Raw genomic sequence first — 24,827 nt, forward strand, 5'->3', positions numbered from 1 at the left:
GGATGGTATGGACTAGATGGGCCAAGGGGCCTGGTTCCATGCTGTACTTTTCTATGACACTTGGCAGAAATAAGCAAGAATGAACCTACAGACAGCGATGGGAATTGATCCCCAGTTGCTTGCGCTATAAAGAGATGCACTAACCACTACACTACCATGTTGACCAGCAATATATTAGATATAGGGTTTCTTTTTCATAACTTCTATTGTACAATATTAGAGCAATAATTTGATGTTGATTCATGTTATAGTCATAGTCATAGTCATACTTTATTGATCTCGAGGGAAATTGGTTTTCGTTACAGTTGCACCATAAATAATTAAATAGTAATAAAACCATAAATAATTAAATAGTAATATGTAAATTATGCCAGGAAATAAGTCCAGCACCAGCCTATTGGCTCAGGGTGTCTGACCCTCCAAGGGAGGATTTGTAAAGTTTGATGGCCACAGGCAGGAATGACTTCCTATGACGCTCTGTGTTGCATCTCGGTGGAATGAGTCTCTGGCTGAATGTACTCCTGTGCCCACCCAGTACATTATGTAGTGGATGGGAGACATTGTCCAAGATGGCATGCAACTTGGCCAGCATCCTCTTTTCAGACACCACCGTCAGAGAGTCCAGTTCCATCCCCACAATATCACTGGCCTTACGAATGAGTTTGTTGATTCTGTTGGTGTCTGCTACCCTCAGCCTGCTGCCCCAGCACACAACAGCAAACATGATAGCACTGTCCACCACAGACTCGTAGAACATCCTCAGCACCGTCCGACAGATGTTGAAGGACCTCAGTCTCCTCAGGAAATAGAGACAGCTCTGACCCTTCTAATAGACAGCCTCCGTGTTCTTTGACCAGTCCAGTTTATTGTCAATTTGTATCCCCAGGTATTTGTAATCCTCCACCATGTCCACACTGACCCCCCGGATGGAAACAGGGGTCACCGGTGCCTTAGATCTCCTCAGGTCTACCACCAGCTCCTTAGTCTTTTTCACATTAAGCTGCAGATAATTCTGCTCACATCATGTGACAAAGTTTCCTACTGTAGCCCTGTACTCAGCCTCATCTCCCTTGCTGATGCATCCAACTATGGCAGAGTCATCAGAAAACTTCTGAAGACGACAAGACTCTGTGCAGTAGTTGAAGTCTGAGGTGTAAATGGTGAAGACAATATTCCAATTATTACGAGACAATATTACCAAGGCAATATTCCCTTAACAAAAGATATACATTGTATGCTTTGAATTTTCCTACAGCTACTGGACACATTGAAGAAAGTGAATATAACTGAAGACGGCTATAGAATCTATTTTAATACTTCAGGAGATTTTATCTCTGGGTATGATATCCTCATGTGGAAATCAATCAATGGAAAGATGGAATTTAATAACGTAGTTGCAGAGTATGATATCCAGAAGAATAAATTTATAATTAAGAATCCACAGTTCAACCTTTTAAAGGTAATTTTATATAGTTTATACATTATAGTTTATACATTATAGTTATACATTATATACTGTATAGGCATCCGTTAGTCTCATGAGACCATGGATTTGCGCCTTGGAAGGTTTCCTGGGCGCAGGCCTGGGCAAGGTTGTATGGAAGACCAGCAGTTGCCCATGCTGCAAGTCTCCCCTCTCCACAACACCAATGTTGTCCGAGGGAGGGGCATTAGGACCCATACAGCTTGGCACCGGTGTCGTCGCAGAGTAATGTGTGGTTAAGTGCCTCGCTCAAGGACACAACACATTGCCTCAGCCAAGGCTTGAACTAGCAACCTTCAAATCACTAGACGAATGCCTTAACCACTTGGCCACGCGCTTTTAATATAATACCCGATTTTAATATATACTCTCATAACTACCGGTACAAATGTATACCTAATCTGCATGTAGCTGTTAAGCAAACATACATGTCAACCAAGTTCAAAATTCAAAGTAAAATTTATTATTACAGTACCTACATGCTTCCACATACAGCTCTGAGATTCTTTTTCCTGTGGGCATACTCAGAAAATCCATAGAATAGTAATTGTAAATAGGATCAATAAAAGAGCAAGAGCATAGAAATCAACAAACCGTGCAAATACAAATCTAAATAAATAGCAATAAATAATGAGTGCTCAAAATAACAAGATAAAAGAGTCCTTAAAGTGAGATCATTGGTTGTGGAACGTCATTTTTATTACTATACTGTTTTTGCACTATTTTTAATTTAATTATCTTATATACATATATATATACTTACTGCAATTGATTTACTTATATTTTCATATTATCATGTATTTCATCGAATTGCTGCTGCTAAGTTAACGAATTTCACGATATATGCCAGTGATATTAAAGATGATTCTGATTCTGACAATAGATGAGTGTAATTATCTTCTTTTGTTCAAGACCCTGATGGTTGAGGGGTTATCCAGGAATGAAAGGGTTTTCATACGAGGAACGTTTGATTGCTCTGGGTCTGAACTCACTGGAATTCTGAAGGATGAGTGGGGATCTGATTGAAATCTTTCGAATGTTGAAAGGCCTAGACAGAGTAGATGTGGAAAGGATGTTTCCCATGGTGGGAGAGTCTAGGACAAGAGGGCACAGCCTCAGGATAGAGGGGCGCCCTTTCAAAACAGATTTACAGAAGAATTTCTTTAGGCGGAGGATGGTGAATTTGTGGAAATTTGTTGCCACGTGCAGCTGTGGAGTCCAGATCATTGGATGTATTTAAGGCAGAGATTGATAAGTTCTTGAATGGACATGGCATCGAAGGTTACAGGGAGAAGGCCAGGAACTGGGGTTGAGGAGGAGAAAAAAAAAGGATCAGTCATGATTGAATGGCGGAGCAGACTCAATGGGCCAGATGGCCTAATTCTGTTCCTATGTCTTATGGTGTTACGGGTAATAACTGTTCTTGAACCAGGCTGTGTGAGTCCTGAGGTTCTTGCACCTTCTACCTCATGGCAGCAGCGAGAAAACAGCATGGCCTGTGTGGTGAGGATCCTCGATAGATGCTGTGTTCCTACAATAGCATTTCATGTAGATGTGCTCAGTAGTTGCCAGGGCTTTACTCATTATGTGCTGTGCCAAATCCACTACCTTTTGTAGGATTTTCCATTCAAAGGCATTGGTGTTCCCATACCAGACCATAATACAGCCAGTCAACACACTCTCCTCAACACATCCATCGAAGTTTTCCAAGGTTTTTGGATTGGAAGAATATCTCAATTCCTATTGCACACTCTGTGGACCAGCCACACCATAATCACTGTCGTCCCATTCTCTCTAAACATTGCCCTTTCTATAAACTGTCCAAAGTTCCAAGTATATTTATTTTCAAAGTACATATGTGTCACCATCTACAATCCTGAGGTTCATTTTCTTGCAGGCATACTCAATAAGTCCAATAGCCATATTAGAATCAATGGAAGACTGCACCAGCGAGGCGGACAGCCAGTCTACGAAAGACAAATTACAAGCTGCAGATAGCAGTGAGAGTAATTCAAAAGAGGTATTTCAGAAGTTTTGTACGTGGCCCACAGAAAGTTGCTGAAGTTCACTGGTGCCATCTTGATCCAGGCAAATTCCTTAATTTTGTCATCTCCCATGACCATTAATTGACCAAACAAAAATACCTTTCTTATCGCCTTCCTCCCCTTCTGCTGTTTGACAGCCCCGTGGGGTTGAGGATGACTTGCTGCTGATCTGATTTTGCAGATTATCAGGTGGCGATTGAGGCCAAAATGGGGAGAGGCTCTTCTGTAGATGGGGGAGGAGGTGACTGAGGGCACAGGCTGGTATGTAGTTCATGAAGTTTTGCACTGCTTCTGTGAGTATGAGGCCTCTATTTCAACCAATGCATGGCCTCAAAGTTCTTAATCCTGTTCCACATCTTTCTTTCCCACTCTGGATGAGCATAGGCCTGAGACCGCCAGGCATCAGAAGGGGTGATGCACTTATTCAAGTAAGCTTTTGGGCATCTGGCAATCCCTCTCCAAGGCAAAGCTTGGAAGGGAGTCTTCATATCAGCCGTCTGGAGACAGGCATTCAAATGACACATCCTACCCAACATAGACTACTGCGACACCATCCACCACCAGTAATTCTCTTCCTCTGCTCTCCTCAATAAAACTTATTTCCTAAATTGCTTCTAAAATATGAAAATTAATCTAGGATTGAAAGGCTTATCATATGAGGAGCATTTGATGGCTCTGGGATTTACTCACTTGAATTCCAAAGAATTAAGGGGGAAATCTTAGAAACCTTTCAAATATTAGAAGGTTTCAATAGAGTGGAGGTGGAGGGGATATTTCCTATGGTGGGAGAGTCTAAGACCAGAGGACACAGGCTCAAAATAGAGGTGTGTCCTTTTGGAATGAAGATAAGAAGGAATTTCTTTAGCCAGAGAGTGGTGAATCTGTGTAATTTGTAGCCATAAGTGGCTGTGGAGGCCAGGTTATTGAGAATATTTAAGGTAGAAGTTAATAGATTCAGCACATGAAGAGATACAGGGATATGGCAGGAAACTGGGGCTGAGAGAGAAATGATTCAACAATGAATCAGACTGAAAAGCTTGAGCATATAGATATTAAGGAGGAGGATATGTTGGAGCTTTTGGAAAGCATCAAGTTGGATAAGTCACCAGGACCAGATGGGATGTACCCCAGGCTACTGTGGGAGGCGAGGGAGGAGATTGCTGAGCCTCTGACGATGAACTTTGCATCATCAATGAGGACGGGAGAGGTTCCAAAGGATTGGAGGGTTGCGGATGCTGTTCCCTTATTCAAGAAAGGGAGTAAAGATAGCCCAGAAAATTATAGACCATTAAGTCTTACTTCAGTGGTTGGTAAGCTGACGGAGAAGATCCTGAGAGGCAGAATTTATGAACATTTGGAGATGCATAATATGATTAGCAATCGTCAGCATGGCTTTGTCGAAGGCAGGTCATGCCTTACGAGCCTGATTGAATTTTCTGAGGATGTGACTAAACACATTGATGAAGATAGAGCAGTAGATGTAGTGTATATGGATTTCAGCAAGGCATTTGATAAGCTACCCCATGCAAGGCTTATTGAGAAAGTAAGGGGCATACGGTCCAAGGGGACCTTGCTTTGTGGATCCAGAACTGGTTTGCCCACAGAAGGCAAAGGGTGGTTGTAGACAGGTCATATTCTGCATGGAGATCGGTGACCAGTGGTGTGCCTTTGTGATTTTTATAAATGACCTGGATGAGGAAGCGGAGGGATGGGTTAGTAAATTTGCTGATTACACAAAGGTTGGGGGTGTTATGGATAGTGTGGAGGGCTGTCAGAGGTTTCAGCGAGACATTGATAGAATGCAGAACTGGGCTGAGAAGTGGCAGATGGAGTTCAACCCAGATAAGTGTGAGGTGGTTCATTTTTGTAGGCCAAATATAACGGCAGAATATAGTATTAATGGCAAGACTCTTCGCAGTGTGGAGGATCAGAGGGATCTTGGGGTCCGAGTCCATAGGACACTCAAAGCTACTGTGCAGGTTGACTCTATAGTTAAGAAGGCATATGGTGCATTGGCCTTCATCAATCTTGGGATTGAGTTTAAGAGACAAGAGGTAATGTTGCAGAGGATGAGAGGTGACCTGATAGAGGTGTACAAGATAATGAGAGGCATTGATCATGTGGATAGTCAGGGGCTTTTTCCCAGGGCTGAAATGGCTAGCACAAAAGGGCATAGTTTTAAGGTGTTTGGAAGTAGGTACAGAGGAGATGTCAGGAGTAAGTTTTTTACGCAGAGAGTGGTGAGTGCGTGGAATGGGCTGCCAGCGGCGGTGGTGGAGGCGGAAACGATAGGGTCTTTTAAGAGACTCCTGGATAGGTACATGGAGCTTAGAAAAATAGAGGGCTGTGGGTCAAGCCTAGGTAGTTGTAAGATAAGGACATGTTCGGCACAGCTTTGTGGGCCAAAGGGCTTGTATTGTGCTGTAGGTTTTCTGTGTTTCTATGTTTCTAATGATGGAATGGTGGAGCAGACTCAATGGGACAAATGGCCTAATTCTGTTCCCATATCTTATCTTATGGTCTCTTAACCCTTAAACTTGCCTTTAGCATGATATCCACTACTATATATTTTCCCATGAATAAATTCCTTATCCATTTCCTTCTCTCTACCTTGACGACCTTGACATCAGCAAAGGCCTTAATCTCCTGACACTCCCTCACTTAATCTTCCATCCAACTTTGAATCTCATATCCTAGAAATGTAGATGATACCAGATGCACAGCTGATCAGCCATGATTGAATGGTGGATCAGACTCAATGGGCCGAATGGCCTAATTCTGTACCTAAAATTTATAATCCCCTTGTCTTATAATTTATCTTCCTAACATTAGATTTTATTGTACACCATACCCTCTTCTGAAAACATTAACTGAAATAATTTCGATCTTCTATACTCTCTAATGAATGGTCTCTTTAATCCATCTCCCTTTGCAGTTTCTGTCGCAAATAACAGGGATCAGGAGATCATAGGCTCTTTGCTTCTTGACAAAAGTCAGAAAATTACAATAGTTAGAGAGAGCGCGGTTTCATGAATAGAAAATATTTGACAAATCTATTTGGAATTCTTTTGAAAAGTTAGCTACCAAACATCAGTTCCTTGAGCTTCCCTAAAGGGCAGTGTAAAGGGAGAATGAACAAGTGTACGGGTGTACCTAATAAAGTGGCCACTGACTGGGCATCTTTATCTTTCAATTCAGCCAATCATGTGGCAGCAACTCATTGCATAAAAACATACAGATATTGTCAGGATGTTCAGTTGTCATACAGACCAAACATCAAAATGGGGAAGAAATGTGATCTAAATGATTTTGACTGTGGAATAATAGCGGGTGCCATATGGGGTGATCTGAGTATTTCAGAAACTGCTGATCTCCTGGGATTTTCACACACAACAGTCTCTAGAGTTTACAGGGAATGGGTGCGAGAAACAAAAATAAAAGCCTAGTGAGTATCAGCTCTTGTTAATTCAAGAGGTCGGAGGAGAATGGCCAGACTGGTTCAAGCTAACAGGAAGGTGACAGTAACTCAAATAAACTTGCATTACAACAGTTGTGTGCGGAAGAGCATTTCTGAACACACAACATGTTGAACCTTGAAGTGGATGGGCTACAGCAGCAGGAGACCATGAACATACACTTGGTGGACACTTTAATAGGTACAGGAAGTACCAAATATTGTGGCCAATGAGTGTATATGCTTGGTATGCACTGGATGATAGATTACTTGGTTTGGAAGGGAAGTTGAATTTTGGTTAGAACCAGATCAGCCATGATCCTATTACATGCTGGAGAAATCTCAGAGGGCAAATTCCTGAACTGTTGCTTCCTATCCATATTTGTATGCTCCCAACATTTTAACGAATCAGACATAATCTAGTCATCTATGACGTGAAACTGTTGGGTTGGACCTTCAGGTAGATTGTGCATTTTTAATGCAATTTTCTAGATGCCATGAACCACCACAACTCAGCAGTATTTTCGAGGGAAACTTGCAGTGATTTTAATTTCCTTGAATCTTTCAAGCATGGTAACATGGAGAAGTTTGATTATTATATATAGATGCTGTGTGTGTGTGTGTGTGTGTGTGTGTGTGTGTGTGTGTAAACCAGTTTTATAATTTAATTTGGGTGTGGCAGTCAATTTTTTTCATAAATTAGGTAAAAATTAATTTTCTGAGTCTTGGTTTCCACTGGCTGGGCTCAAAGTCTCAAATGAAGCCATTCAGGACCGAAACGAATGGAAATTTCTTCTCCAGATGGTGTTGAACGTTTGGAATTCTCTGCCCAGGAGAGCTGCAGAAGCCTGCTCAGCTCACACTATATTGAAGACAGTGATTGATAGATCTTTAGCTATTAAGGTTCCCTTGGGATTCGTGCTGTGGTAAAAGACCAGGTTTGAATTTATTGAATGCCAGAGCAGGGTATGGTCTATATGAGTTTCCCTCTCTCTAATATTCTTCCTGAAAGATATCAGAAAGTGGAACTAAATACAAATCACACACCAAATTTCACAGTCATTTGCTCTGATGATAAATGTACTTTGAACTTTGATGTACATAAATAATGCGAAGAATATCATGGTAATTTTGACGGAAAAGATGTGATCCTGAACTTGTATATGATTTCTTTGATGAAAGCAAGTTACCAAGCACCTAAACGGGCATGGATAACATCACTCATTTTAACTCTGAAGTGATTCCACTGCCCTCCCCAGCATCCAGGACATCTTCAAAAGGCGGTGCTTCAGAAAGGCGGCATCCATCAGTAAGGAACCCGTCACGCAGGACGTGCCCTCTTCCCGTTGCTACTATCAGGGAGGAGGCACTGGAGCCCGAAGACCCACACTCAACATATTAGGAGGATCTTTTACCCCTCCAGCTGACTGAATAATGAACCAGCACATGATCACTACCTCGCGTCTTTTCTCTTATTCGCTTTCTCTTTGCACTACTTACATAATTTTATTGTAATTTATAGTACTTTTTATTATGTCTTGCAATGTATTGCTGCTGCAAACATCAAATTTCACAACATGTGCCGGTGATACTAAATCTGATTCTGATTCTGAAATATCTATACATACATATACAGTGTGTATCTCTATCTCTATCCATCACTCGATATATACATAGTGCAGAAAAAGGCCAGAAATAGTAAGGAAATGTTCATGGCTTTATTGTCCATTCAGGAATCTGAAAGCAGAGGGGAGGAAGCGTTTCCTAATATGTTGAGTGTGTGTCTTCAGGCTCCTGTACCTCCTCTCTGATGGCAGTAACAAGAATCGAGAACATCCTGGATGGTTTTTGCCCTGATTTTGACACATTGCCTTTCGAAGATGTCCTCAGTGCTGGCGAGACTAGTGCCCATGATGGAGCTGGCTGAATTTACAACTTTCGGTAGCTTATTTCGACCCTGTGCATTGCCCCCCCACCCAGTCACAATACATCTGTAGAAATTTGTCAGAGTCTTTGGTGACATACCAAACTCCTCAAAACCCTAATTAAATTAGAGTCGATGGTGTGCCTTCTTCGTTTTTGCTTTTCTTTGCTTTATATTACTAGTATATATTACCCTGAGAACATATCACCCCTAGTTGTTGGAACAGATAGAGAACATATTTTTTGAAATTTCTAAACAGATGTTTCAATTTTTGTTTTAAAGAATGTGAAATCAATATGTTCGAGCCCCTGCCACCCTGGGCAGCTAAAACTGTCTTCTGAAAGCCAACACACGTGCTGTTACAACTGTAAAAACTGCAGTGACAATACATACTCCAATACAACTGGTAAGGAACATACAAAATTACCTTTAAATTATTTGTCTGTGTAGTCCATTTGTATAGCCGCACTCTTTACCATAGAATAGCAAAATGGTACAGTACAGAAATGAGACTTTTGGGCCACCTCGTACAGCCCACCTACACTAATCAGAGGCGTCGTGGTAGCGTTGCTGTTAGCACGAGGCTGTTACAGCTCAGGGGGTCGGAGTTCAAAGTTCAATTCCAGAGCCACCTGTAAAATGTTTGTACCTTCTCCCCATGGCCGCATGGATTCCTCCCACAGTCCAAGACATGACGTTTAGTAAGTTAATTGGCCATTGTAAATTGTCCCATGATTAGGCTAGTGTTAAATAAGTGGGTTGATGGGAGGCTCAGCTCACTGGGCGGGAAGGCCCTGTTCCACATTGTATGTATTGTTAAATAAAATAAAATATATAATCTCATTTGCCCACATTGGGACTGTGCCACTAGTCCCAAGTTGCTGTGCCAATCTTGATGTCAATTTATATGAAACGTCCTTACCCTGTCTATCATCCATATTCTAACCATTCCCTTCATATTTATGTGCCTATCCAAAAGCCACTTTAACTTCACCAAACTGGCTGATTCTACTGCTACCCCAGTGACCCACTCCCTCTTGTTACCTTTAAACCTACCTCCCCAACTTAAAAGTATTTCCTTTGATGCCTCATATTTCTCCTCTGGAGAAAAGATTCTGGCAGTCTACCCTTTCTATTTCTTTCATCATTTTAAACACCTCTATCAGGTCTCCCCTGTAATGCTCTAAGGCAATATCCCTCCACACCAAGGATTCCCAACCCGAAGTCCACGAACCCCTTGCTTGATGACATTGGTCCTTGGCATAACAAAGGGTTGGCACCCCCTGCTCTGAGCCTTGCCTATTTAAGTATCTGTCCAAAACTTTCTTAAGCCTAACTGTTGAATCTGATTCCGCCATGTTCCCTTGCAATGCGCTCTATATATCAAATACTCTCTGAATATTAAAAACCTACCTCCTAGATCCCTTTGAAATACTTACCTCTCATATTTGTAAACATAGAAACATAGAAAATAGGTGCAGGAGTAGGCCATTCGGCCCTTCGAGCCTGCACCACCATTCAGTATGATCATGGCTGATCATCCAACTCAGAACCCTGTACCAGCCTTCCCTCCATAACCCCTGATCCCTTTAGCCACAAGGGCCATATCTAACTCCCTCTTAAATATAGCCAATGAACTGGCCTCAACTGTTTCCTGTGGCAGAGAATTCCACAGATTCACCACTCTCTGTGTGAAGAAGTTTTTCCTCATCTCGGTCCTAAAATGCTTCCCCTCTATCCTCAAACTGTGACCCCTTGTTCTGGACTTCCCCAACATCGGGAACAATCTTCCTGCATCTAGCCTGTCCAACCCCTTTAGAATTTTATACATTTCAATAAGATCCCCCCTCAATCTTCTAAATTCCAACGAGTATAAGCCTAGTTGATCCAGTCTTTCATCATATGAAAGTCCTGCCATCCCAGGAATCAATCTGGTGAACCTTCTTTGTACTCCCTCTATGGCAAGGATGTCTTTCCTCAGATTAGGGGACCAAAACTGCATACAATACTCCAGCTGTGGTCTCACCAAGGCCTTGTTCAACTGCAGTAGTACCTCCCCGCTCCTGTATTCAAATCCTCTTGCTATGAATGCCAGCATACCATTCGCCTTTTTCACCGCCTGCTGTACCTGCATGCCCACTTTCAATGACACCCAGGTCTCGTTGCACCTCCCCTTTTCCTAATCGGCCACCATTCAAATAATAATCTGTTTTCCTGTTTTTGCCACCAAAGTGGATAACTTCACATTTATCCACATTAAATTGCATCTGCCATGAATTTGCACACTCACCTAACCTATCCAAGTCACCCTGCATCCTCTTAGCATCCTCCTCACAGCTAACACTGCCGCCCAGCTTCGTGTCATCCGCAAACTTGGAGATGCTGCATTTAATTCCCTCATCTAAATCATTAATATATATTGTAAACAACTGGGGTCCCAGCACTGAGCCTTGCGGTACCCCACTAGTCACTGCCTGCCATTCTGAAAAGGTCCCGTTTATTCCCACTCTTTGCTTCCTGTCTGCCAACCAATTCTCTATCCAGATCAATACCTTACCCCCAATACCGTGTGCTTTAAGTTTGCACACTAATCTCCTGTGTGGGACCCTGTCAAAAGCCTTTTGAAAATCCAAATATACCACATCCACTGGTTCTCCCCTATCCACTCTACTAGTTACATCCTCAAAAAACTCTATGAGATTCGTCAGACATGATTTTCCTTTCACAAATCCATGCTGACTTTGTCCGATGAGTTTCACCACTTTCCAAATGTTCTGTTATCACATCTTTGATAACTATCTCTAGCATTTTCCCCACCACCGATGTTAGGCTAACAGGTCTATAATTCCCTGGTTTCTCTCTCCCTCCTTTTTTAAAAAGTGGGGTTACATTAACCACCCTCCAATCCTCAGGAACTAGTCCAGAATCTAAAGAGTTTTGAAAAATTATCACTAATGCATCCACTATTTCTTGGGCTACTTCCTTAAGCACTCTGGGATGCAGACCATCTGGCCCTGGGGATTTATCTGCCTTTAATCCCTTCAATTGACCTAACATCACTTCCCTACTAACATGTATTTACCTCAGTTCTTCCGTCTCACTGGACCCTCTGTCCCCTACTATTTCCAGAAGATTATTTATGTCCTCCTTAGTGAAGACAGAACCAAAGTAGTTATTCAATTGGTCTGTCATGTCCTTGCTCCCCATAATCAATTCACCTGTTTCTGTCTGTAGGGGACCTACATTTGTCTTAACCAATCTTTTTCTTTTCACATATCTATAAAAGCTTTTACAGTCAGTTTTTATGTTCCCTGCCAGTTTTCTCTCATAATCTTTTCTCCCCTTCCTAATTAAGCCCTTTGTCCTCATCTGCTGGACTCTGAATTTCTCCCAGTCCTCAGGTGAGCCACTTTCTCTGGCTAATTTGTATGCTTCTTCTTTGGAATTGATACTATCCCTAATTTCCCTTGTCAGCCACGGGCGCACTACCCTCCCTGATTTATTCTTTTGCGAAACTGGGATGTTCATCCATGCAATCCTTAAATGCTTGCCATTGCATATCCACCGCCAATCCTTTTAGTGTCATTTGCCAGTCTATCTTAGCTAATTCACATCTCATACCTTCAAAATTACCCTTCTTTAAGTTCAGAACCTTTGTTTCTGAATTACCTATGTCACTCTCCATCTTAATGAAGAATTCCACCATATTATGGTCACTCTTACCCAAGGGGCCTCTCACGACAAGATCGCTAATTAACCCTTCCTCATTGCTCAATACCCAGTCCAGAATAGCCTGCTCTCTAGTTGGTTCCTCGACATGTTGCTTCAAAAAACCATCCCGCATACATTCCAAGAAATCCTCTTCCTCAGCACCTTTACCAATTTGGTTCACCCAATCTATATGTAGATTGAAGTCACCCATTATAACTGCTGTCCTTTATTGTACACATTTCTAATTTCCTGTTTAATACCATCCCCAACCTCACTACTACTGTTAGGTGGCCTGTACACAACTCCCACCAGCATTTTCTGCCCCTTAGTGTTGTGCAGCTCTACCCATATCGATTCCACGTCCTCCCGCCTAATGTCCTTCCTTTCTATTGCATTAATCTGCTCTCTAACCAGCAATGCTACCCCACCTCCTTTTCTTTCATGTCTATGCCTCCTGAATATTGAATATCCCTGAATGTTGAGCTCCCATCCTTGGTCACCCTGGAGCCATGTCTCTGTGATCCCAACTATATCATATTCATTAATAACAATCTGCACTTTTAATTCATCCACCTTGTTACGAATGCTCCTTGCATTGACACACAAAGCCTTCAGGCTCACTTTTACAACTCTCTTAGCCCTTATACAATTATGTTGAAAAGTGGCCCTTTTTGATTTTTGCCCTGGATTTGCCAGCCTGCCACTTTTACTTTTCACCTTACTACTTTTTGCTTCTACCCTCATTTTAGACTCCTCTGTCTCTCTGCACTTGTTCCCATCCCCCTGTTGCGAACTAACCTTCTCTCGCCTAGTCTCTATAATTTGATTCCAAAGTACAAAAATCCAAGCATAGTGGCAATATTTTTGAATAACTCCCTTTTTAATAAGGAATGCAGTGGAATCAATTGATTTATAGCCAATTCCTAATTAACAAAATAGTGCACACCATTCTCTGTGAACTCTTGACACTGTTGTGTGTGAAAATCTTGGGAGGTCAGCAAATCTGAGATATTCAAACCACCCCATCTGGCACCAACAATCATTACATGTTCAAAGTCACTTAGATCACACTTCTTCCCCATTCTGATGGGGAAGTTGTTGTCTGAACAACAACTGAACCTCTTGACCATGTCTGTATGCTTTTATAGAAATATAGAAACATAGAAAATAGGTGCAGGAGTAGGCCATTCGGCCCTTCGAGCCTGCACCGCCATTTATTATGATCATGGCTGATCCTCCAACTCAGAACCCCGCCCCAGCCTTCCCTCCATACCCCCTGACCCCCGTAGCCACAGGGGCCATATCTAACTCCCTCTTAAATATAGCCAATGAACTGGCCTCAACTGTTTCCTGTGGCAGAGAATTCCACAGATTCACCACTCTCTGTGTGAAGAAGTTTTTCCTAATCTCGGTAGTAAAAGGCTTCCCCTCTATCCTCAAACTGTGGCCCCTCGTTCTGGACTTCCCCAACACCAGGAACAATCTTCCTGCATCTAGCCTGTCCAATCCCTTTAGGATCTTATACGTTTCAATCAGATCCCCCCTCAATCTTCTAAATTCCAACGAGTACAAGCCCAGTTCATCCAGTCTTTCTTCATATGAAAGTCCTTCCATCCCAGGAATCAATCTGGTGAACCTTCTTTGTACTCCCTCTATGGCAAGGATGTCTTTCCTCAGATTAGGGGACCAAAACTGCACACAATACTCCAGGTGTAGTCTCACCAAGGCCTTGTACAACTGCAGTAGTACCTCCCTGCTCCTGTACTTGAATCCTCTCGCTATAAATGCCAGCATACCATTCGCCTTTTTCACCGCCTGCTGTACCTGCATGCCCACTTTCAATGACTGGTGTATAATGACACCCAGGTCTCGTTGCACCTCCCCTTTTCCTAATTGGCCACCATTCAGATAATAATCTGTTTTCCTATTTTTGCTACCAAAGTGGATAACTTCACATTTATCTATATTAAATTGCATCTGCCATGAATTTGCCCACTCACCCAACCTATCCAAGTCACCCTGCATCCTCTTAGCATCCTCCTCACAGCTAACACTGCCACCCAGCTTCGTGTCATCCGCAAACTTGGAGATGCTGCATTTAATTCCCTCATCCAAGTCATTAATATATATTGTAAACAACTGGGGTCCCAGCACTGAGCCTTGCGGTACCCCACTAGTCACCGCCTGTCATTCTGAAAAGGTCCCGTTTATTCCCACTCTTTGCTTCCTGTCTGCTAACCAATTCTCCACCCACACCAATACCTTACCCCCAATACCGTGTGTTTTAAGTTTGCACACTAATCTCCTGTGTGGGACCTTGTCAAAAGCCTTTTGAAAATCCAAATATACCACATCCACTGGTTCTCCCCTATCCACTCTACTAGTTACATCCTCAAAAAATTCTATGAGATTCGTCAGACATGATTTTCCTTTCACAAATCCATGCTGACTTTGTCCGATCATTTCACCGCTTTCCAAATGTGCTGTTATCACATCCTTGATAACTGACTCCAGCAGTTTCCCCACCACCGACGTTAGGCTAACCGGTCTATAATTCCCCGGTTTCTCTCTCCCTCCTTTTTTAAAAAGTGGAGTTACATTAGCCACCCTCCAATCCTCAGGAACTAGTCAGAATCTAACGAGTTTTGAAAAATTATCACTAATGCATCCACTATTTCTTGGGCTACTTCCTTAAGCACTCTAGGATGCAGACCATCTGGCCCTGGGGATTTATCTGCCTTCAATCCCTTCAATTTACCTAACACCACTTCCCTACTAACATGTATTTCGCTCAGTTCCTCTATCTCACTGGACCCTCTGTCCCCTACTATTTCTGGAAGATTATTTATGTCCTCCTTAGTGAAGACAGAACCAAAGTAATTATTCAATTGGTCTGCCATGTCCTTGCTCCCCATAATCAATTCACCTGTTTCTGTCTGCAGGGGACCTACATTTGTCTTTACCAGTCTTTTCCTTTTTACATATCTATAAAAGCTTCTACCGTCCGTTTTTATGTTCCCTGCCAGTTTTCTCTCATAATCTGTTTTCCCCTTCCTAATTAAGCCCTTTGTCCTCCTCTGCTGAACTCTGAATTTCTCCCAGTCCCCAGGTGAGCCACTTTCTCTGGCTAATTTGAATGCTTCTTCTTTGGAATTGATACTATCCCTAATTTCTCTTGTCAGCCATGGGTGCACTACCTTCCTTGATTTATTCTTTTGCCAAACTGGGATGAACAATTGTTGTAATTCATCCATGCAATCTTTAAATGCTTGCCATTGCATATCCACCGTCATTCCTTTAAGTGTCATTTGCCAGTCTATCTTAGCTAATTCACGTCTCATACCTTCAAAGTTACCCCTCTTTAAGTTCAGAACCTTTGTTTCTGAATTAACTATGTCACTCTCCATAATGAAGAATTCCACCATATTATGGTCACTCTTACCCAAGGGGCCTCTCACGACAAGATTGCTAATTAACCCTTCCTCATTGCTCAAAACCCAGTCCAGAATAGCCTGCTCTCTAGTTGGTTCCTCGACATGTTGCTTCAAAAAACCATCCCGCATACATTCCAAGAAATCCTCTTCCTCAGCACCTTTACCAATTTGGTTCACCCAATCTACATGTAGATTGAAGTCACCCATTATAACTGCCGTTCCTTTATTGCACACATTTCTAATTTCCTGTTTAATACCATCTCCGACCTCACTACTACTGTTAGGTGGCCTGTACACAACTCCCACCAGCGTCTTCTGCCCCTTAGTGTTACGCAGCTCTACCCATATCGATTCCACATCTTCCCGGCTTATGTCCTTCCTTTCTATTGCGTTCATCTCTTCTTTAACCAGCAACGCCACCCCACCTCCCCTTCCTTCATGTCTATCCTTCCTGAATATTGAATATCCCTGAACGTTGAGCTCCTATCCTTGGTCACCTTGGAGCCATGTCTCTGTGATCCCAACTATATCATAATCATTAATAACAATCTGCACTTTCAATTCATCCACCTTATTACGAATGCTCCTTGCATTGACACACAAAGCCTTCAGGCGCTCTTTTACAACTCTCTTAGCCCTTATACAATTATGTTGAAAAGTTGCATTGAGTTGCTGCCACGTGATTTGCTGATTAGATATTTGCATTAATGTACAGGTGTCCATAATAAAATGGCCACTACATGCTGACTTTCTAATTGCTATCTTTATCAATAATGTGTCACTCAATTGTTCACTGGGCAAGTTCGTTCATCAATACCATACACAAAATGCTGGAGGACTCTGCAGGTCAGGCAGCCTCCATGAAGGGGAATATCAGTCAATGTTTTGGGCTGTGACCCTGATGAAACTGGTGCCTGATCTGCTGAGTTCCTCCATGATTTTGTCTATGTGTGTTATTCTAGATTCCTGGCATCTGCAGAATCTCTTATTTACGTATTTAGACAGACAGCTTTGGCGCAACAAGCTGCACCATCCAGCAATCCACCTGTTAAACCCTAACCTCATCACAGGACAATTAACCTCCTAACTGGTACACCTTTGGACTGTGGGAGGACACCAGAGCACCCAGAGGAAACTCACATGGTTCAAGGGGAGAACGTACAAACACCTTACAGACGGTGCCAGAATTGAACTCTGACCTCTGGAATGGCCTGAGCTGTAATAGTGTCTCAGTAATAGCTACGTTACTGTGGCATGGCATGTGTTCATTCATCAGTAAATCCTTTGGATGGGCTGTATTGATATTTTTTCCCACTAAAACAGAGGTTCCCAACCTTTTTTATACCATGGACCCCTACCATTAACTGAGGGGTCCATAGACCCCAGGTTGGGAACCCCTGCACTATAGGTATATATAACCAAATAATTTAATATATTAAATTGTATCTTTTTTTTGACCTTCATTTCAGATGCACAGGAGTGCTTTCAATGCCAAGAAGATGAGTGGGCTCCATCGGGAAGTGCCTCATGTAACAAAAAGTCCATTGTATTTCTTGAGTGGAGGAATGCATTTTCTATAGTATTGCTGGTATTTTCAGCGCTGGGAATAGTTTTAATCTTTGTAATAGCTGTTATCTTCATCAAGAATATTGGCACACCAGCTGTTAGGTCCAATGGCGGTCACCTATCGTTCATAATGCTTTTCTCTTTGATGCTCAGTTTTGCAAGTGTTTGCTTTTATCTTGGAAGACCCAACAATGTCACCTGCAAAATCAGGCAGTGTTTATTTGGCATCAGTTTCACTCTCTCTGTTTCATGCGCTCTGACAAAGTCACTTGCAATACTAATAGCATTTAACTTTAACCCGGCCAATCAAAATTATTTGAAAACTCTCTACAATCCATGGCTCATCGTAAGTTTCTGTACAGGACTTCAGGTTATTATTTGTGCAATGTGGTTAATTTTTAATGGTCCACTGGTTCACTGGGATGTTAACAGACACCCCACAGAAATTTTGTTGGAATGTAACGAGGGTTCTTATGTAGCATTTGCAGTTATGTTGGGGTACATAGCATTTCTGGCACTGATTTGCTTTATATTTGCCTTTAAAGGTAGAAAACTACCAGAAAATTATAATGAGGCCAAGTTTATTACATTCAGCATGTTAATATACTTCATTTCATGGATCACTTTTGTACCCGTCTATGTCACCACTAAAGGTCAGTTTCTCCCAGCAGTGGAAGTGGTTACAATTCTATCTTCAACCTATGGGATATTGTGCTGCCAATTTTTCCCCAAGTGTTACATTATTTTGTTTAAGAAAGAAAATAACACCAGGAGTTCATTTTTGAAAAATCTCTACGACTACTCCGTGAAAACTGCAAAAAATATTTCAAACGATAAGATTTCCTCAAAATCTTCACCTACCTTTCATCCCCCCTTGTTCCTCAAAAATAACAGCTCACAAAACTTAATAATAAATTCAAAAATAAGTTCTATTTCTTTCAAAGATAACAATGGAAGAAACTGGATTCCAAGAAAGAGATTTTCCAGTATATAAATGTTTAAATGATGAAATGAATTTCTTCTCAAAATACTCACTTTGTATTGAGGGCTACTCATCTAGAAGTGGGGATTATATTGTGGTCATTTCCCTTTTGATCACTGCAAATGCACTTTATTACTTCTGAGCTTCGCCTTTTGGGAACAATGAATTGGACCTTAGCGGTAGAACAAAAACCCATTCATTTCCTTCTATTTCCAAAAGTTCAAAGTTCAAAGTATATTTATTATCAATGTGTGCATACTATATACGAACTTGAGATTCATCTCATTACCGACAACCAAAATGCAATGGAACCCAGCAGAAACCATTAAAAAAAGAAGCCATCATATACCCCAACTGTGCGGAAAAAGATACAAATCGTGCAAACAATGAAAGTAAGCAAATTACATTCAGAACTAAAGTTCATGAAAGTGAGTTATGGCCAGTTAGCTGCAGACCACAGCCTTAGTTCAGTGCAGAGATGTGTAAACCGCGCAGAACAGCAAGCTGGACCAGCCCCCTGAGTCTGTACACCTCTATTACAATATAGTAGGTAAAGATGGGCAGACTGGGGGCAGTAGTTAGTGTAACACTAATATGACACCAGCTGTAAGATTAGGGTTCAATTCCTGCTGCTGTCTGTAAACAGTTTGCACATTCTCTCCATGACCACATGGGTTTCCTCTGGGTGCTCCTGTTTCCTCCCACATACCAAACACATACAGGTTAACACAAGCAACACACACAAAAAATGCTGGTGAATGCAGCAGGCCAGGCAACATCTATAGGAAGGGGTACGGTCGACGTTTCGGGCCGGGACCCTTCGTCAGGACTGACTGAAAGTCGACTGTACCTCTTCCTATAGATGCTGCTTGGCCTGCTGTGTTCACTAACATTTTTTGTGTGTGTTGCTTGAATTTCCAGCATCTGCAAGTTTCCTGGTGTCTACATACAAGTTAAGATTAATTAGTCGTGGGCATGTTACGCTGGTGTCAGAAGCGTGGCGACACTTGGAACGTAGAAGATTGAGAGGAGATTTGGTAGAGGTATACAAAATTAAGAGGAGTATAGATAGGGTAAATGCAAGCAGGCCTTTTCCACTGAGGTTGGGTGGGACTACAACCAGAGGTCATGGGTTGAGTGTGAAAGATGAAAAACTTAAGGGGAACTTGAAGGGAAACTTCTTCACTCAGAGAGGTTGTGAGGGGATTGAACGAGCTGCCAGCTCAAGTGGTGAGTGTGAGCTCGATTTCAAGGTTTAGGGAAAGTTTGGATAGGTACATGGGCAGTAGGGGTACAGAGGGCTATGGTCCCAGTGCAGGTCGATGAGAGTGGGCAGTTTAGATGGTTCAGCATGGACTAGATGGGCTAAAGGGTCTTCTTCTGCGCTGTTCTATTCCATGATTCTTGGACACTTGCAGGTGATCTGACACAATCCTCGTTAATTTGATTTGATGCAAATGACACATTTCAAAATATGTTTCGATGTACACTTGACAAATAAAATTAATCTCTTTATCTCTTTAATATTTTCCATTGTTGTAGCAACTCAAGAGGTAAAATATTTTCCATTTTACTCAGGCAGGAAAAAAAGTAAACCATGGTTTCCATCACCCGTAACTTGTCACAGAATATCATGTCACTCTTAGAAACTTCCCTTACCTCATTAGTATGCCATTTGTTACCTTAGGAGCAGCATAAAGTGAATCATTTCTGATTCTCAATCTTTACTTCTCTGTCAAAACAAACTCATTCTGTAAGCAAATCTTACAGAGCAAACACTTTGAACAAGGTCATCATCACTCCGATAAGCCCCAATTATCCCACAACTTCTCTCTTGTTAATTATAGTTCAGTGAGAGAAAATTCTCAGTCTTGTATTCTAAATGTTTTGTTCATTACCAGTGCAGAGTAGACTCGATGGGCCAATGGCCTAATTCTGCTCCTATGTCTTATGGTCATATAGTGCAAGAGTACATTATCCACGGTAATTAGCCGGCATTAGCCAGCTGCTGGTGTAGTGGCATCCACACCAGACTTTGAGGCAAGCAGTCCTGGGTTCAAATCTGGCCGGCTCCCTGCACCTTTTCCATCTGTGCTGGGATGTGTATCAAACAACTCAGCCTCATAAAAAAACAGACAAATGCTAAAGAAACAGTAAAGTTGTCATCTGATGTGCCACGAGGTGTAGAGAGGAACAAAAAAAAGCATTATCCATGGTAGACAGATACTAAAAACACGCACAATTTATGACACCTGCTTAAGTATCAACTTTTACTTTTATGTTAATATGTTAGGTATTTTGTATGTGAATTATATAAAGAAAGATTTTTATATGTTCATGTCTAAATATTTTTATACCTATACAAATATTAAAGTCTTTTCATTTTGTAAATTTAAGTCTGATGTATATTCTTATACAATAAGTTTGTACAATTATTAATAATTGGCTTCATACTGGACAAATTAGAACAAATGTGTAATATTCTGACTAAAATAGCAACTCAGAAATTATATCCATATATATATATATATATGGATATTTCAACTGTTCCATACCACTCTTGTGAATCAAATGATCTACTGATATTCATTTACTTTTAATTTTACTTCTTCAAGGTTATGAGTATATAAATACCTCAAGAACTAAAACCTCAACATATAAATTGTAAATTACTTTGTATGTATTGCAAGTTATGGTTTAATAAAACTCAACTCAAATTAGGACCTTTGTTGGTTGTGGCATCCTTGCACAAGAATTATCTAATTAGAAGAATGTGTCAAATAATTTGTTTACCTTTAGAGAGACTCTTACATTAACTTCAACATTTATTTGGCTCAAAAAATATTTACTGCCATTACATCTTGTGGCATAATGCTATACTATCCAGGTTTTTCACTGTCCTAATAGTAATAATAATTTTCATTGTATATAGTGCAGTTAAATTAAGTAAATAGTGCAAAAAAAAACAGAAATAAAAAGTAGTGAGGTAGTGTTCATGGATTCAATGTCCTTTCAGAAATCAGATGGCAGAGGGGAAGAAGCTGTTCCTGAATCAATGAGTGTGTGCCTTCAGGCTTCTGTACTTTCTTCCTGATGGTAATAATGAGAAGAGGGTATGTCCCGGGTGGTAGGGGTCCTTAATAATGGATGTTGCCTTTTTGAATTGAATTGAATAGAATTGACTTTATTTCTTACATCCTTCACATACATGAGAAGTAAAAATCTTTACGTTACGTCTCCATCAAAATGTGCAATGTGCAATTTATATTAATTTGTAATAAATAGTATATATGACAGGACAGACAATATAGCATAGAAAAACATACAATTGTATCAACATGAATTAATCAGTCTGATGGCCTGGTGGAAGAAACTGTTCTGGAGCCTGTTGGTCCTGGCTTTTATGCTGCGGTACCGTTTCCCAGATGGTAGCAGCTGGAACAGTTTGTGGTTGGGGTGACTCAGATCCTTGAGGGCCCTTTTTACACATCTGTCTCTTTACATGTCCCGAATAGCGGGAAGTTCACATCTACCGATGTGCTGGGCTGTCCTCACCACCCTCTGCAGAGCCCTGCGATTGAGGGAAGTACAGTTCCCATACCAGGCAGTGATGCAGCCAGTCAGGATGCTCTCAATTGTGCCCCTGTAGAAAGTCGTTAGAATATGGGGGCACATGCCAAACTTCTTCACCCCTCTGAGGTGAAAGAGGTGCTGTTGTGCTTTTTTCATCACACAGCTGGTATGTACAGACCACGTGACATCCTCATGGCACATACATAGAGCGTGGGTGTGGGTGCCTAAAATAGTACTGCATTGTTATTTACTTATTTTAGTGTATGCCGAGGAACTTAAAGCTGTTCACCATCTCAACCCCAGATCCATGGTTGCCAATAGGAGCTAGCCTGTCTCCATTCCTCTTGTAGTCCACAACCAGCTCCTTTGTTTTGGCGACATTGAGGAAGAGGTTGTTTTCTTGACCCCTACAGAGAAGAAGTCAGGGTAATGATTTCTTCTCTGTAGGCTGCCTCGTTATTATTTTGAGATAAGGCCAGTCAACATAGTATTGTCAGCAAATTTAATTAGCAGATCGGAGCTGTGGGTAGCAACACAGTCATGGGTATACAGAGAGTAAAGGAGGGGGCTTAGGATACAGCCCTGAGGGGCTCCTGTGTTGAGGGACAGAGGTGAGGAAGCCCACTCTTACCACCTGCCGACAATCTGACAGGAAGCTGAGGCTCCTTCTGCACAATACTGTATACCATGTCTTTCCAGTTACCAAATAACACTTAATACTACTGAGTTAATACAAAGCTAAAGCTCTTATTTCTGTTTCCCAACCAGTTTGCTATTTTAACCAACATACAGTACTGTGCAAACGTCTTTGGCACATACATAGAGCGTGGGTGTGGGTGCTAAAATAGTACTGCATTGTTATTTACTTATTTTAGTTAGAGATACAGTGTGGAGCTACTTAACACCAGCCTAATCACAGGACAATTAGCCTACTAGCCAGTAAGTCTTTGGAATGTGGGAGGAAACCAGAGCACCCAGAGGAAACCCACACATTCACAGAAATGACATACAAACTTCTTATAATTGAACTGTGAACTCTGAGGTCCTGGGCTGTGATACCAACACACTAAGCATTACGCTACCATGGGGCTCCCTGTTCTTTCTCAGGTAAAACCTTAGATGGTTGTAAACTGATAAACATGTGGTGGGTGAAGGCCATTGTAGTAATTGGTTTAATTTTACCAGTCCTCTTTAGACATGATCCTGTGAGCTTTAGACTTTGGTTCTCTGACTGTGAATTATGGACTGAGGGTTAAGTGAACGGACAGAGATCTGACAAATGGAGTATCACATGGAAAAAAAGTGAAAACATCCACTTTGTCAAGAAAAATGGTGAGCTCTCCAAATGGTGAGCACTTGGAGATTAGATTAGATTAGATTAGATTAGATTATGAGGACATGCAGGCCTCTTTTATTGTTATTTAGTAATGCATGCTTTAAGAAGTGATACAATGTTCCTCCAGAATGATAACATAGAAACACAAGAGAAACCAACCAAAAAACTGACAAAAACCACATAATTATAACATATAGTTACAACAGTGCAAAGCAATACCGTAATTTGATAAAGAACAAACCATGGGCACAGTAAAAAAAAGTCTCAAAGTCTCTCGAAAGCCCCATTATCTCACGCAGACGGTAGAAGGAAGAAAAAATACTCTTCCTGCCATGAGCTTCCAGCGCCGCAAACTTGCCGATGCAGCACCCTGGAAGCACCCGACCACAGCCGACTCTTGAGTCCGTCCGAAAACTTCGAGCCTCCGAGCAGCCCTCCGACACCGAGCACCGAGCACCATCTCTGCCGAGCGCTTCGACCCTGGCCCCGACAACAGGCAAAAGATACAAGAGGGATCTGGATGTGACAGTGAATGCTTCACAATAGGCAAGTATGCAGGTAGAGCAAACCTGCATCAAAAAGAGGGGCAACACCGCCATTACAGCACCAGTGGCCCAGCTTCAGTTCCATTGCTGTCAACAAGGAGATGGCACATTCTCCCTGTGAACGTGTGGGCTTCCTCCTCCCACGTTCTACAGAGGGATAAGTTAGTGGGTTAATTGGTCACATGGGGTAATTGGGAGTGTGGGCTCATTGGGCCAGAAGGGTCTGACACCATGCTGTATCTCTAAAATTAAAAATAGCTAGAAGAATATTATAGTTTATTGCTATGGAAACTCCATCAAAAAAGGAGGCTATGTTTCAGCTAGATAGGACATTGGAGAGCCCACATTTACACCATCACCTAGAGTACTGGCAGTCTTACTTAAGGAAGGACGTTAATGTGTTGGTTCCTAATGGTTGTCATAGCCAGGGGTGGCAGTGGGGATAAGCTCCCGTTACCTATCAAGTGCACCCAGTGGTGTGCACCTCAAACAGTCTTTGACAATCAAGTCCAAATCCTAGCCTTCACGTGTGGCTAAGTTCGGCAGAACTGTCTCTACTGACAAAAGAAGGGGCAAAGGCGGATTACTGGTGCCTTCAAACCAATCGCTTCGGGCAGATGGGGGTCATCAGCTGTGGTCGGTAGCTCATCTAGGAGAAGGAAAACTCTGATCTCAAACCTCTGCTGCCTTGCTGCATGCTCTCTGTGACATACAGCCCTGGCTTGAGTATCATGTAGACAGCTCGGATGTAACATTCATGACTGACCCTGATGA

At 41.8% G+C, this 24,827-nt stretch overlaps 1 protein-coding gene across 2 annotated transcripts in view; it reads left to right on the forward strand.

Annotated features, from left to right (window-relative positions):
* Positions 1–19,326, forward strand: part of gprc6a (G protein-coupled receptor, class C, group 6, member A) — a 44,722-nt gene extending 25,396 nt beyond the window's left edge. Inside the window, exons 4-6 of one of the 2 annotated variants that reach the window (XM_063070153.1) lie at positions 1,256–1,459; positions 9,189–9,312; positions 17,521–19,326. In XM_063070153.1, coding sequence (XP_062926223.1) covers positions 1,256–1,459; positions 9,189–9,312; positions 17,521–18,611 — 1,419 coding nt within the window. In that variant the 3' untranslated portion in view covers positions 18,612–19,326. The remainder of the gene's footprint in view (positions 1–1,255; positions 1,460–9,188; positions 9,313–17,520) is intronic. The other variant, XM_063070160.1, reaches the window with a different exon arrangement.
* Positions 19,327–24,827: the final 5,501 nt, after the last annotated feature.

The sequence above is a fragment of the Mobula hypostoma genome, chromosome 2 (assembly GCF_963921235.1).
Source record: "Mobula hypostoma chromosome 2, sMobHyp1.1, whole genome shotgun sequence".
NCBI lineage: Eukaryota > Metazoa > Chordata > Chondrichthyes > Myliobatiformes > Myliobatidae > Mobula > Mobula hypostoma.